Source organism: Canis lupus, chromosome 6, assembly GCF_048164855.1.
Source record: "Canis lupus baileyi chromosome 6, mCanLup2.hap1, whole genome shotgun sequence".
NCBI lineage: Eukaryota > Metazoa > Chordata > Mammalia > Carnivora > Canidae > Canis > Canis lupus.
The window spans coordinates 36672959-36686846 of NC_132843.1; the positions used below are offsets into that span (position 1 = coordinate 36672959).

General features: G+C 51.9%; 1 protein-coding gene across 3 annotated transcripts in view; it reads right to left on the reverse strand.

The window, feature by feature from the left end:
• The window catches only part of LOXHD1 (lipoxygenase homology PLAT domains 1), a 167089-nt gene that overhangs the window by 23484 nt on the left and 129717 nt on the right, over window positions 1-13888 (reverse strand). For all 3 annotated transcript variants that reach the window (XM_072829473.1, XM_072829470.1, XM_072829471.1), the window contains 6 exons: window positions 13229-13438; window positions 13004-13139; window positions 10956-11164; window positions 9870-10055; window positions 7043-7170; window positions 130-247 (listed from right to left, as the gene is read on the reverse strand). In XM_072829473.1, coding sequence (XP_072685574.1) covers window positions 130-247; window positions 7043-7170; window positions 9870-10055; window positions 10956-11164; window positions 13004-13139; window positions 13229-13438 — 987 coding nt within the window. The remainder of the gene's footprint in view (window positions 1-129; window positions 248-7042; window positions 7171-9869; window positions 10056-10955; window positions 11165-13003; window positions 13140-13228; window positions 13439-13888) is intronic.

The window sequence follows — 13888 nt, forward strand, 5'->3', positions numbered from 1 at the left end:
AAACCCTGTTCTCTGGATAATTCACGCCCAAAGGCACACCAGATGACATCTGCTCTTCAGCCAGGTCCACTGATAACCCAGAAAAGCAGGGAGAAGGGCTGGGCAGCAGGTGGAAGGAAGACATTTTACCCTCTCCAGGAACCACTCAGGCCGGCTGCCCAGGCCATCAATTCGGATCCGCATCTTGGTGAATGGAGCAATATCTAGGATCTCCATGATGAAGGTGTCATTCTGCTCCCGCTCAAATCTGGGGGAAAAGAGGTGGTGCACGAAGTGAGGACGCTGGCTATGGCAAGGGGTCAGGCCAAGGTGAAGGGGCAGAGGGAAGGCGCCCAGTGACTCCCCAGTAGTCTGTCTCTTGCACCTCAGATGTGTTCCTGAAAGACTGACTTGAGTGAATTTAGCTGATAGCAATGGCTCTGCACCAACCCAGTTGGGTCCTAATCTCACTCTGCTAGCCACTTAGAGCTGTCTACGCTTCTCTCTAGGACTTGATTTCCTCATCCTTAGTCTGGGGGGAAATGACACTGGTCCTGCACCTCCCAAAGCTGTCAGGAGGACCAAATGAATGTGAAATCAACTACAAAAGTGAAAGGAACTCCATACCTGCAAAGCTTTAAGTGAGATTCTAGGAATGACAGGGCTGCCACGAACGGTGGGGCAGGCTGTCCATTGCTCAACTCTAGATGGTACCCTTCACATTTTTCTATACATAACCTGCAAAACTAAATGCAGTGGGGCCTTAGATCAGGTAATGCTACCGACAACTATTAAGTGGCAGACAAATAGAAGGTCACAGTGCTTTCGCTACTATCACTGTTTTTCTGCTGAGTGACCTCATCATCTCAGAGATGCTCTATCTCGATTTCTTACTGCTCTTCCTACCTTGCTACATGTATAATGCAACCTTCAGTGCTGATTGCCTGACTGCTGACTGATTCCAGATGATGATGCTGATAAGCCCCTGGGGATAATGCAATTGGTACTGAAGATAGGATGTGGCATGGCATTTGTGCTTCCTTGTATAAAGACATATTTTTAAAAAACAGAGGCCATAGCCAGCGGGGCTGGGACTGAAAATGCTGCAAACCAAGAACTACTCCTTGTCTTAGAGGCAGTGGTGGAACACAGGCCTAATCCTTTTTGATGACTTCCTCATGTGTATTTTATGATTATTAGAAGTGAAAACATTCTCCCAGCAGTCTGCCCTAAATCCCTTCTGCTCGAATGTAAGCCCTGCCTGTCCTTCTGGTCCTGTGGAAACTAGGAGGAGGTGCTCACAAGTCCCCTTGTCAAGTTCATATCACATACTGGAGATTCTCTCAAATAGTCTTCCAACTAGTCGATTCCTCACCAGGTGTGCATAATTTTTCAGATCAAAGGAACTTTAGAATGATTTGCTTTGTGTTTTATGGAGATTTTAGGGTGGGGCAGGTATCAAAGGGAGAAAGAAATAAGCTTTTCTTCTAGAAGACTAAAGAGTGGGTGATTCTGCCCCCTTCACCCTTTATTATAGGCTAGACCACAATTACACATGGATGGACCCCCTTTCCTTGGGGTGAAAGGCCTGTATCTGAAGCAAAGGCCCCTCCATGGCCCCTCATCCTTCCATGATTCTCTAGCCCCCTCTTTCCTGCTGCCCCAGATCCCCTGAGACACCTCAGCCAACACGAAGTAGAGCTCCCACATCGAAGGACCACCTTGGGAGAGGTGGTCAGCCTCTGATCCAGACCCTCTTGTCTCTGGCTCAGAAAAATAGAGCTTTCAAAGTGATCCAGGGTTTGCCCTGCTCATCTGCTCAGAGGAGCCTCTACTCAGCAGCTGAAGAGATGGCATTTGGGGAGTGCAACCTTTGGCTGTGTCTCAATCCCTTCCTATTCTGCTTCCGTTCTGTTCCCCACCATCCCCAACAAAGGCCGTCCTTGGGAAAGGGCCTAGCACCCACTCATTCACTGGTCTCTGGGACATAGAAGAACTGGAGAGCTAACCAGGGCCAGAGATGTAGTGTGAAAAAGTAACTATTTACTGGAAGAATTTTAGACATTGCTAAGAAGCTGCAGAAGGTTTGTGGGTAGGGAGCCTGTGAAGGGGCTGTCTGGAAGACCGGGAAGAAGGAAGTGGGGTCCAGAGCCCTCCTTGCTGGGGCAGCTGCTTAGGCAGTCTACCTTTGTGCTCTTAGAGGCATGGCTGGGACTCTCAGGAAGGGCTGGGATCAGAACCTTGGCTGCAGCTTCAGGCTAGTCCAAACTGCTCCCAGGCTAGACTCTTTCTACCAATGGCCATCTAGTCACCTCCAGTGATGGGCCCCATGTCATCCTGGGGAAGCTCTTTCCCTCTCTGGACAGCTGTGGCCAACTCCTAATATGTTTTGTTTGCATTGAGCTGGGCCTCCCCTCACTGGCCCCAGCTCTGCCCACCAGCGTTAATTTTGTCATTGTCAACAGTGTGGACACATTTGGTGTCTCTTCTTCCCTCTCCAGTCCTGTGCCACAGGCCACTGCCCTCTCTTCTCTAGGTCTCACCAGTGGAATACTAGGCAGCTGTGAAAATGAGCAAATTACAGCCACACTTAGTCGCTCAGAGAAATCTGAAAATCCTAATGTCGTGGAAAGAAACAGGACATAAAATACCTGAAAGCTGACTCCCTTCCATAACACTAAAATCCAGACTAAATGGAAGCTAATTGTTTAGGGAGGCCCACACAGGGTAGGGATAAAACCATAAAGGAAAGCAAAAAGGTGTCTACCTTAAAAGCAAAGATAATGTTTACTTCTAGGGGTGGGGAGGTACAGTGAACTGCAATGTTCAATTCCCTGCCTGGGGGTGACTGAATAGGTTTTGCTCTGTATTTACGATTTATGTACATATATAGGTTATGGTGTTATGTTTGTTGCATGTATATGAATGGATGGGCTGGATACAATTAATTAGTTTCTGTCAAAGAGACATGAGGTTGCTGAACTATATAGATCATAAGAGGACATCTATCCCCACTCATATTTCACAATAAACATTAAAAAAAAATTTAAATGTCCCTGGAACTTGCAACTGTTCCTTATATAACAAGGTTTTCAGATCCATGTCATAGTCCCTGTGGTAAGCAGACAAATTACCCTCCCCAAGAGGGTGCCCCCCCTTTTTTAAAGATTTTGTTTATTTATTTATTTATTTATTTATTTATTTTAATTTTTTTTTATTTATTTATGATAGTTACAGAGAGAGAGAGAGAGAGAGGTGGAGACACAGGCAGAGGGAGAAGCAGGCTCCATGCACCGGGAGCCCGATGTGGGATTCGATCCCGGGTCTCCAGGATCGCGCCCTGGGCCAAAGGCAGGCGCCAAACCTCTGCGCCACCCAGGGATCCCGATTTTGTTTATTTATTCATGAGAGACACACACACAGAGAAGCAGAGACACAGGTAGAGGGAGAAGCAGGCTCCATGCAGGAAGCCGGATGCAGGACCCAATCCCAGGGCCCCAGAATCACGCCCTGAGCCAAAGGCAGACACGCAGCCACTGAGCCACCCAAGTGCCCCGAAGGTGGCCCTTAATACAGTCACAAGTGTCTTTATAAGAGGGAGGCAAAGAGAGATCTGACACATACACAAAGGAGGAGGTGATGTGAAGATGGAGTAGGGAGAGATCAGAAGACACGGGCCTTGAAGACTGGAGAGATGTGGCCACAAACCAAGGATGTAGGTCAGCCTCCAGAAGCCAGAAGAGGCAAGGAATGGATTCTCCCCCAGAGCCTTTGAAGGGAGGTGTGGCTGGGCTTGATTTCCACTGAGTGATACTGACTTCAGATTTCTGGCCTCAGGGAATGTGAGAGAATACATTCCTGTTGGTTGAAGCCACTAAATTAGTAGTACATTTTTCTCACATCCCCAAGGGGCATGGATGGAGCACTGTGGGACCATAGGGGGCAGATGGGGGCAGACTTCCCTGGAACTCTGGCACAGGGGGAGCTCTAGGGATTGGTGAGTGGCCGGACCACTGCCTCAGTGGTGGTGTAAGTGTCCACGGGTGCTGACGTGCCCGGGGGGGTGGGTGGGGGGTCAAAGGCAGAACCAACAGCTCCTGGCTCCTCAGATCCCTCCTCTGGGACCATTAAGATAAGTGAACAGGGCTCATGCCCCCATGAGACGTAAGGAGGCAACAGGGAGCTGAATCCACCTGCCTGCATCCATACTGCACGAGCATCTTTGCAGTGGTTTGAGCGCAGACCAAAGTCAAAGGAATTTCAAACAGATTCTAAGTATCTGTCATCCTCAAGTGCCATAGTCAGGCCTGGTGCGTGTTCAAATCCTCCAATGCCCTTATAAAGCATGGCCTCCAGGTTGAAGATGATGTGTCAGGAGGGCTGACCCAGCAGTGGGGGCTGGGACTCACCAACTGCGTGACCTGGGTGCCCTCAAAGGCAGCCTGCCTTCCTCTTCTGTCCCCTGAGGCTTGTCTCTGAGCCCGACTGAGAGAAGGACTCAGCCTCCCTAACAACTCTCCTTCCTGTGAAGTCCCCAGAGATGGGCCCTCTCCATTCTCAGAGCATGAATGCCAACCGGGTCGTGTGAGTTCCCAAGTGAGAAAGATACAAAACTTACCAGCTTATCAAAGCCCTGGCCATGGTCACTGGTCCAATAGTTCCTAATTGCCTCGTGATACGGTAACTGGAGCCCCACTGGGCTCTTCTCTCTGCTGGCAGTCCCTTGGGATCAGCTCCTCCTCTTCCTTGCACTGAGGGCTAGTAAAATCCATGGGGCCACTCTTTTGGGCAGACCCAACAGAACTCTGAATTCTCTTTGCTTCCAGAACAAGGAATCTACCAGGGCATGAGGTCTCTACTGGGCCTAGGAATGATTCCTTATGGGCACTGACTTCCCTAAAAAAAAGCCACACACAAAAATAGCAGAGACATCTAAAAGTGGCACCTATTCCTATGGGACACCACTTGACTCAAATTCCGCCACTAAAGACTCATTCCTTGGTTTACGCATTACCTTTTGAGGATGCTATCTTTTTGGATGCCACATTAATTCACCAGGATCTAAGTGTGAATTAGTTTACCAGAACCATTTTCCCCAAAGTGGCAAGACAAGAAGTTGGGGACTTCAGCTGAGGAGTGGGGTGAGTGGATTGCTATGGACTTTGGCTTCTGGGTATAGCATTTGGCAAGAGGGCAGTTTTGCAGCCAGCAAACCCACATAATACCTCCTGTGTGTATGCATGCACGTTTCTGGTTCCTATCTGGTCACACACCATTTCCTGGGGGAAGCGTCTTCTTGCACAATGACAGGCTGTGCGCATGTCACAAGCCCAGTGAGTCTTACTGCCAGGTCCCTGAGCCAAGAAGTTGACACTCAAAACACAGCACAGGTCAAACGGAGCCACTTGTAAATGAAATAAGGCAATATTTGCCTTGGGTAAGAGCCTTGAGCTTGCAAACCAGAGTGGTTAAGGAAGGATGGCTCTCAGCACAAAACAAGTATTTATGGAGAAAAACCAAATCCTTTAACAGGTGCCTAAAAAAGATAAATAAATAACAGGTGCCTCAAATCATTTACAATATGGTCGTATGATAATGTGACTCTCAAGCAACACTTCTGGAATTCAAGTACTGCCAGAAAATGGTGTCTATGTCTCCCACCAGCAATTAGGTCTGCATACATCTGGGAAATAAGGTGGGATATTGATGTGGGATAATTAAGTTTTAAAAAATCAACCCCATAGGACTTTGGGGTTGGATGGAGCTTAGGGCTAGAGCATAGAGGCGAAGACTAAAAGAGCATGAAAGAGCATGAGAGTCCAAGGAGAGAGCAGCTAGGCCACATAGGATGACAGAAGCGTGCCTCGCCACTTCTGCAGCAAGCATTCCGGGAGGCCAGACTATGGCCTGAGCACCAGAAGGCAGACAATGGTCGGGACTTGGTCCATACCGCCAGCTTGGACTCCAGGTCACCTTCACTCTGATGCCCAACCACAAATCAGGGCCAGGGATGGCGTAGGGGACAACGGCTGAACACCAAAAACCAACCCAAACCCTGAACTGTCTGTATCAGAAATTCAGTGAAAGGTGCCAACAGTGAGCACTATAGGAGGGCCACCTTTGTCATCTGACTCCTTAAGGGGCAGAGGAACCTAATGCTTAGGACTGGGGGGCCCCGCAGGTGCAGCTCCCAGTGCCACAGCCTGCTCCTCATGAGATCTTCAACAGCACGACTTCACCTCGCTGTGTCTCAGTTCTCTCTTATCAAAAAGGGGACGATCATAATGGTCCTCCTAGAGCTGCAGGGAGGAGGAACTCTGTCAGTACACTCAGTGGGTTCGGAGCGATGCCTGGTGCGCAAGAAGGTCATTCGGGTGTTCCTGCTGTTGCTGCAGTTCCCTCTGGTGTCACTCTGTGTGAGTTCGGGGATCTTCTTTCTCCTCCTGGTTGCCCTGTCTCCTGGGTCTGAGACAGTGCCTACCCTAGACTAAGTGTCCAATCACTTTTTTTTTAATATTCAAAAACTTCTTTTAGCTTTCCATTTGGCAATCATTTTCGACTTATAGGAGAGCTGCAAAAATCGGACAGTTTCTGTATCCACTTCACTCAGCTTCCCCTAATGCAAGCATCTTCAATCACCACGGCACAGGGAGTGAAAGCAGGGGATTCATGATGATACCGTGCCATCAACTAATACACAGACCGTACAGCAAATATGCTTAAGTGACAGAGGGAGAAAGAAAGGGAGAGGGGGAAGGGAAAGGAAGGGAGGGAAGGAAGAAAGAAATAAAGGAAGGGGGGTGTTGTGGGCTGAGCTGATCAAAGAAGGCTTCCTGGACGAGGTAGATTTGAGCTGGCCCCTGGAAGAGAAAGTTCCTGAGACGGAAGAGAATGGATGGAGAGCATTTTAGGAGGGAGGAATCACACAACAAGGGCATGAGGCTAGAGGGCGCCAGGGTAGGAGGGGAAACAGAGGAAAGCAGTGTGATTGAGGCGGGGCAGGACTGGAGGCTGGTGGATTGGATGTGCAGAGGGGCAAGGGGCAGAGGCCACCTCTGGATACCTGGCCTTCTTTTTGTCCAGCTGCACTTCCTCTGTGCTGCCGTTGATGCCATAGAGGGTCATGAAGATGTTGGAGTCGGTACCACCACCGACCACATCACCTGTCCACACCGTCATCTCATAGAGCACCTGCCGGGAAAGAGGGATGCGGGTCCTGAGCTGAGGCCTGCTTCGCTCTCCCCCGGGGCACCTTCCAGCTCGGCGATCTGGACAAGGCCCTTCCTCTGATCAACGGCTAATGCCTTGTAGCTCTGTGTCTCTGGCTGTGTCCAGCTGGGTGCTAGAGAGGGGTTCAGCTCCTGACAGAGAACGTGTGTGTGTTAGAAGCGTGACTTTGAGTCCCAGCACTCACCAACGTCTTTGCCAATCAAGCTCCAGCCTGAGCTCCTGCAACTGAGCAGCACGTGGTGGCAGGAGAGTGGCTTCTGGAGCCACCCAGCATGCCATTTGTGCTCAGGGTCCGCCACCTTGTTGAGCTCCCCTACCCGGCTCAGCCTCTGCTTTCTCCACTGAGGAACAGGGATAAAGGTTTTGCAGAGCTGTGAGAGTCATAGACAGTTCACCCCGGGGCCCACGCCGGGCCTGCCATGCACTGTGGGTCAGGAAGCAGCGATTCCAGACCCATGCCTGCTTAGTGCACCGCCAGCATCCCCACCCTGAGCATCCATGAGCAGTGACACTGGAAGGAGCTCTGGCTCTAATCACTTGTGAATTAGGACAACCACCGCATCCGTGATCTGCTCTCCAGGTTGGGGTTTTGTCTTTTGACCTGAGGTTTGTTCCAAAGAGGATGCGTTCCTTTTGTCTGTCTCCACTTGCCTGCTTTTCCCGCGACGGTGCCCGCACGGGTTCTTCCGAGGCAGCCTTGTAGCAAGAGAGGCCACCTCTACCTGTGTTCTGGAGGGTCTTTTGGTCCTGGCTTCCCACTCTATTCCCTCCTGCCAGGTGCCCAAGGACTAGCATGGGTCCCAAGGGCTCAGGAGAGGTTTGCGCACACGGCCAAGGAAATGCCAGGCTGGTCATCTCCTCTGAATAAACCTGGCCCTTCCCTTCCCCTTGTGGCTGCTACACTGCATTACCCCCTATGTCTCTACTGCCCTTGAACTCAGAACCCAAGTTATTTGTCACAGCGATCATGCCCCTGACGTCGTGCCTATTGGATGCTGGATGCAGGGTGCTTTCCAAGCTGCATCTAGAATCTTTGCCATGATACCAGAAGGTTAGAAGTAGTATTTATAGGCACGGCCCAGAGGACAAGTTCAGTACTTGTTTGCCCAGGTAATGACTGAAGAGCCTCTTGCTTTATCCAGAAAACCCTCTCAGACTTTAACACGGCATCGTGGTGGCAGGAGGAGCTATTGGGCATGAAGGCAGGAGCCTGACACTTTTTTGCTCTTATTCAGACAGGCACGAAAAAATAGAAAGAATCAAGATGAGTGCTTTGGGGACCCCATGGAGACTGGCCCCTTAAGGCCAGTCCCTCCAGACTGTCATGTTCTCTGGGCCCATCTTTCTCTCTTTTACACAGACCCATCTCTTTTTAGGTAATAGGTTGTTTCCAGAAAGAGACACAGAAATGGGGCTTTTGTAATTCTGGTCTGATATCTCCTGGGGAGACGGCCAGTCCAAAGAACCCTGTGGTTCTTTGCAAAGGGATAAACCTGTGTTCTTTTGTAACATGAATAATAGGGGCGTGGGTCTGCATTTCCGCAGACTAAAGGGCTCAGAAGGAGATACAGCTGTACCAGCTGTACCGAGTGGGGTGTGCTTGTGTGCTGGGGAGCGGGGAGGGTGGCGGTACGCACGCAGACACACTCACGCCCACACGCATGCTGGGAACTGGGTCAGGACAGAGGTCCCTAGATGAACTGTATGCTCACCCACACCATCCGTCTGGCCACAGATGGAGATGTCTGAGTAAGGGAGGGGAGTGGATCTATGCTGTGGAAAGTTCTGTGTTCCGGCTCTCAAGCAGGGGAGGGGCAGGCATCCACACTGCTGTCTGTCAAGGTTTTCAGAGCCCCAAATTCAGCTCTTCCTTCTGTTTCCATATATAATATAAGCAGGGCACACTCAGATCCAGAGTGATTTCTTCTTATCTTTTGTGGGACACCTTCTGACCTAAATCTATAGCCCACTGGTTTGGATTCAGGAACAGAGACAAGGGCTGGAGCATTATGTTGACCCCATAGCTTTTCTGTAGGGTCATAAGAGCCACCAACTGGCCATGTATCTTTGGGCCCCCGCACTCAGGCCTCCAACACTGACCTGTGAGTTTACACAACTTTATTCCAGGTCATTTGGCCAGTGAGAGGTGGAGTCAGGACAGGAGCTCAGAGCTCCTGCCTTGAAGAAGGTCTTAATGCAGGCAGCTCTCACTGCACTGCAAGATCCTGAGGCACATGGTATCCCCCAAATGCTATCTTGCCCCATCACTGTCCTTGGGTGTTGAGGGTGCCTTTGGGGAAAAAATGACTCTGTGCATCTATGAAGAGCTTAAAGCTCTTCCTCGATGATGCAAGATTTGTTCTCATCAAGCTCTCACACAGAACAGGATGGAAAGCATTATTTCCCTATATTGTATGAGAAAACCAAGGCCCAGAGAAGCCAGGTGATTTGCTCAAGGTCACATAGCAGCAAGCCCAAAGAGCCTGGAGTCTCTTGGCTCCTAGCAAAGTGAGTGTGGCTGGTGTACTCGGCCGCAGCCCCAGCCAGTGCCCTAGCGATGAGTCTCCTGCTCCCCTCACTTTGGTCTCCCCTTCCGCTCTAGGAGCCCAACCTATACTGCCCTCGCCATGCAGTATGTGCTCCCAGACCCCTCTCTATACCTTCACCCCAATGTTCACCACCATGGCATCCAGGAGGTCGAAGACACGGGAGGTGACACCGTCGCCTCGGTCCTTGGCAAGCCAGCAGTTGCAGCGCAATGTGTACTTGGTGCCCTGGGTGGGCACAGCCAGACACAGCTCCTCCACCAGCCAGCAGCTCTCGGGCGAGGCCCCATCATGGCCCAGCTGGGAGGGGACACACCAGGGCTGTGAGGGTCTGGGTGAAACCAGGAAGGAAGCCCTCGCCACTCAGCATCCCCTTTCCCGTCGTCCTACACCCTCCCCTTCCTCAGTGCTTCCTCCCAATGTGCTCTGCGCACGCTGACCCAGGTCCCTCTCTTGCAGGTGAGGAGGTTTTGCTGATAAAACAGAGGTCTCTAATCAGAGGGTTTTGACTTAATCATGAGATTATTTTGAGTAGGCCTGATCTAATCAAGCAAGCCCTTTAAAAGAGGGTCCAGATATCGGAGACGGACAAAGTCAAGAGAGATTTTGAAGTGGAAGAGTTCATATCCTACGGGCCTTGAAAAAAACAAACTGCCATGTTTTGGAGAAGGTGATGCAACAGGGGATGTGTGCAGCCTCTGGAACTAGCATCCTTGTTTCCCACAACTGCAAGGAAATGGATTCCACCAACCACCAGTGAGGTTGGAAGAGGACCCCCGCCTCAGATGAGACCACAGTCCTTGCAGCAGCTTGACGTCAGCCCAGGGAGATGCTGGGAAGAGGACCCAGCTAACTCACAGCTGGACTCATGGCCTGGAAAACTGGGAAATCATACCTCTAAGTATTGTGCTAAGTGTGTGATCATTTGTTACACAGCAATAGGAAAAGAATACACCAGGCATCTTTGCTGGGCCAGTGAGAGACAGAGACCTGGCAGGACAGTGGCTCATTCAAGGTCCCCGAGTTGATGGCGGAAGCCACGTGGCCTCCCCCAACGACCCGCTCTGAGGTGGGGGCTCCCACTCTGAGGTGGGGGCTCAGTTTCCCTGCCTGCCCTGCACCCTGCCTCCTGATGTGTTCTGTTCGGCTCCTTCCTCCCCTGGGGGCAGGGCACCATCCCAGAACCCCGGGGACTAGCACCTCTATTTTCTTGATGATGCCCACATCCAAGCCTGCAACATAGAACTCCTCCACGGAGCCACAGTCGAAGCCCTTCTTCCCCCGGGGGAAGTCCAGCCAGATGCGGTTGCTGCGCTCATCGTCCTCACCGATGAGTAAGATGAAGGCCCGGCTGTCAGTGGCCGCGTCCTTGTGCTTCCCGGTGGTGACTGACACATAGTAGGGAATGACTGCAAGAGACCCCGGGGCCCAGCGTCGGGATGGGCCAGGTGGACACAGGTGGGCTCACAGAGGAGCACAGAGGTCAGCCCCCCCGCCTCTGACACAGAGTGCAATGGAAACCTCCAGACTGGTGAATGAGACACTGATATCTCCCAAGGGGAGATCATCTTAAAAGAGCATCTTTGCCGCTTCTGAGAGTCCTGCCGACCAATGACCTTAGTGGCACCTAGCTCTCGCGTGTGAGGTGGGCATGAGAACAAGAACTTTTCCCCAGGTACAGGGGGCAGAGGCCTGAAAAGCTTTCTAGCATAAATAAGGCTGGCAAAAATGAAGTCTCACAGAAAGTAGGAATTTGGGGGAGGAAAAACAAAACAGTATTTATTGTATGTGTGATACGGTAAATGAAAATTCTAGGATGCATCTACTTCCAAAAGAGACCAGATTAATCAGCATAAAGCCTGGCTCAGGTAGGTGCAGCCTAGAGTTCCAGTTGCCCAGTGAGAGTAATCCTTCTCCTTGCAGCTAGGGGTACTCAGAAGAAGTAAGCAGACCCTGTTGGGTGGGTTTCTGGGGGGAAATCTCTGACTTAGCTGGGAGGAACGCCCTTTGCCCCTTCCCCTTCCACTCATTCTGCTTGGAATGTGGATGCGATGGCTGGAGTTCCGGCAGTCGTCTTGGAACCATAGGCAATCTTTAGGATGGAAGTCCCTGACTTCACTGGAACCTGCTGTATCTGTCCCAGGTGCCTACCTTCGAACTTTTATGTGATAGAAAAGAAAAAATCCTTTACTCTTTAAACCACTATCTTTTCTCGGTCACTTGTAGCTACTGATTGATACAAGTTGTAAACCCTTCTCTGGGATCATCTTCCTCAATGTCCTGGGTGATAATGCTCCGGTATAGGTTATAGGTTATATGGTTATAGGTCATGCAGTTTGTTATCTCTTTGAAAGTTTCCAAACTAGCCCTTCTAAGCTGGAATGACCAGCATCGTTTTCTGTACCTGCCCGCAGCCTTATTTCATCTTTGCACGGGGGAGGGACCTGGCCTTTCACAGTTGATCATAGTGCTTAATTCAGGAGGAACACTTTCTTGTGGGTCCTGTCATTTATTCACCGAGTGCAAAGGTAGAATATAAAATGACTGATTCTCTCTGCCCAGCCCCAGAGACCTCCCCACTCCACACGGTCCCCTGGAGGGGAACACGGTGCTTGTCAACACTCCACACTTAAGACAGCTGACCAGACAGGCGGTAACTTTAAGTGTCAGATAAACCAACTCAGAACTGCTCTATCTCAAAAATCCGGTTGGAAGAATGAGCTTGTCCGGACATTACAATATCATTTGAAGGAGGGAAAAACGGAGGCCGAAAGCGTGGCTTGTCCGAGGCTACGTACATCACTGTCAGAACCAGAAATGGAACTTAGTCCTCCTAGAACCATCTTAGGACTCGTTCCCCTCCCTCACCGCATCGCACTGTGCCTCCAGTCTGCGAGGCCGAGGTCCTCTGGGTGATGCCCTCGGCTGACGCGCCAGGGGTCCTCCCGGCGGCCGTTGGTGTCTGTCCGCTGAGAACTGTCCCGGGCCCTTGGGGGCTGAATCTATATCCCGCGGGGCTGGGGGAGGGCAGAGTGTACAGCGGTGCCCCCACCCTGGTGGCGGGCCAGTGGACTGGGGGCACCGGCTCCCTACCTCCTCCTGGCCTTGATGCCCTTCTGCAGAAGGGCTGGGGGCTGCCCTTGCAGGGCGGCTGGCAGGGAAGCAGGCAAGCTGGGGGGGTCATTAAGCTTTAGGTGGAAGTCAGCTGGTGGCAGGGCGAACGCCCCGCTGAGCGCCCCCTCGCTCACCTGGACCCTCCTGCACGTAGGCGGCCATGGGCCCCGTCACGGTGGCCACGTCGACGTCGGCCATCTTCGAGCTCAGGGCGATCTCCCAAAAGTCGGCCGGGCTGCTGCAGTTGCTGCTGCGGTCCCCCGTGTACTCCTGCCCAGAAGAGCACGGCCCGGCCCGCCAAGCCATAGCTGAGCCAGGTCCCCACCCGGCCGGCCCGCCACTGCCTTTCCCTTCCGTACCTTCTCATAAAAGAGCCTCTCGAGCCGCCCGTCTTCCTTCTTCAGGGACAGCCAGCGCCCGCACAGGAACAGGAACTCGTCCTCATTGGTGTCATTCCAGATCTCCACCTTCTCCACGTACCAGTCTGCGCACCACTTGGTGTTATCGTGGCGGAGCTTGATCTTGTAGATGACCCCCAGGTCAGCGGCCTCGATGATGAACGTGTCGGCCTGGGGGATCCAGATGTGGGCACTTGGGTGGGGGTGCGCCCCACCTCCACCCACGGCGACCCTGACTATCCAGCACCTTCTACTCCCCTCAGCCGTCGGGCTGAACAGACCTTCCCAGCTGGACTGGACATGTCTCTAGCACAGAGCATGGTGCATTCTGAGGCCTCACTTCCACAATGGCCCCGTTTTGCAGGAACAGGTTATCCCTGTTCCTCCTGGGATAACCCTTATAGATGTCTGGAATATGGAATGCAAGGGGGCATGGGGCAGAGAAGGGAGCTCAGCTTGGTCCTGGTACCTGGATGTCCTTGGTTACATTGAATATCGGCATGAGTTCAGGTGGGAGTCATGGCGGGGGGTGGGGGGTGCTTGAAATTCCCAGGGGGAGGCTGCGAGGCAGTCAGAAGGGCCACAGGGCCAGGCCCGGGAGAGGAGACAGAGCAGGGAGAT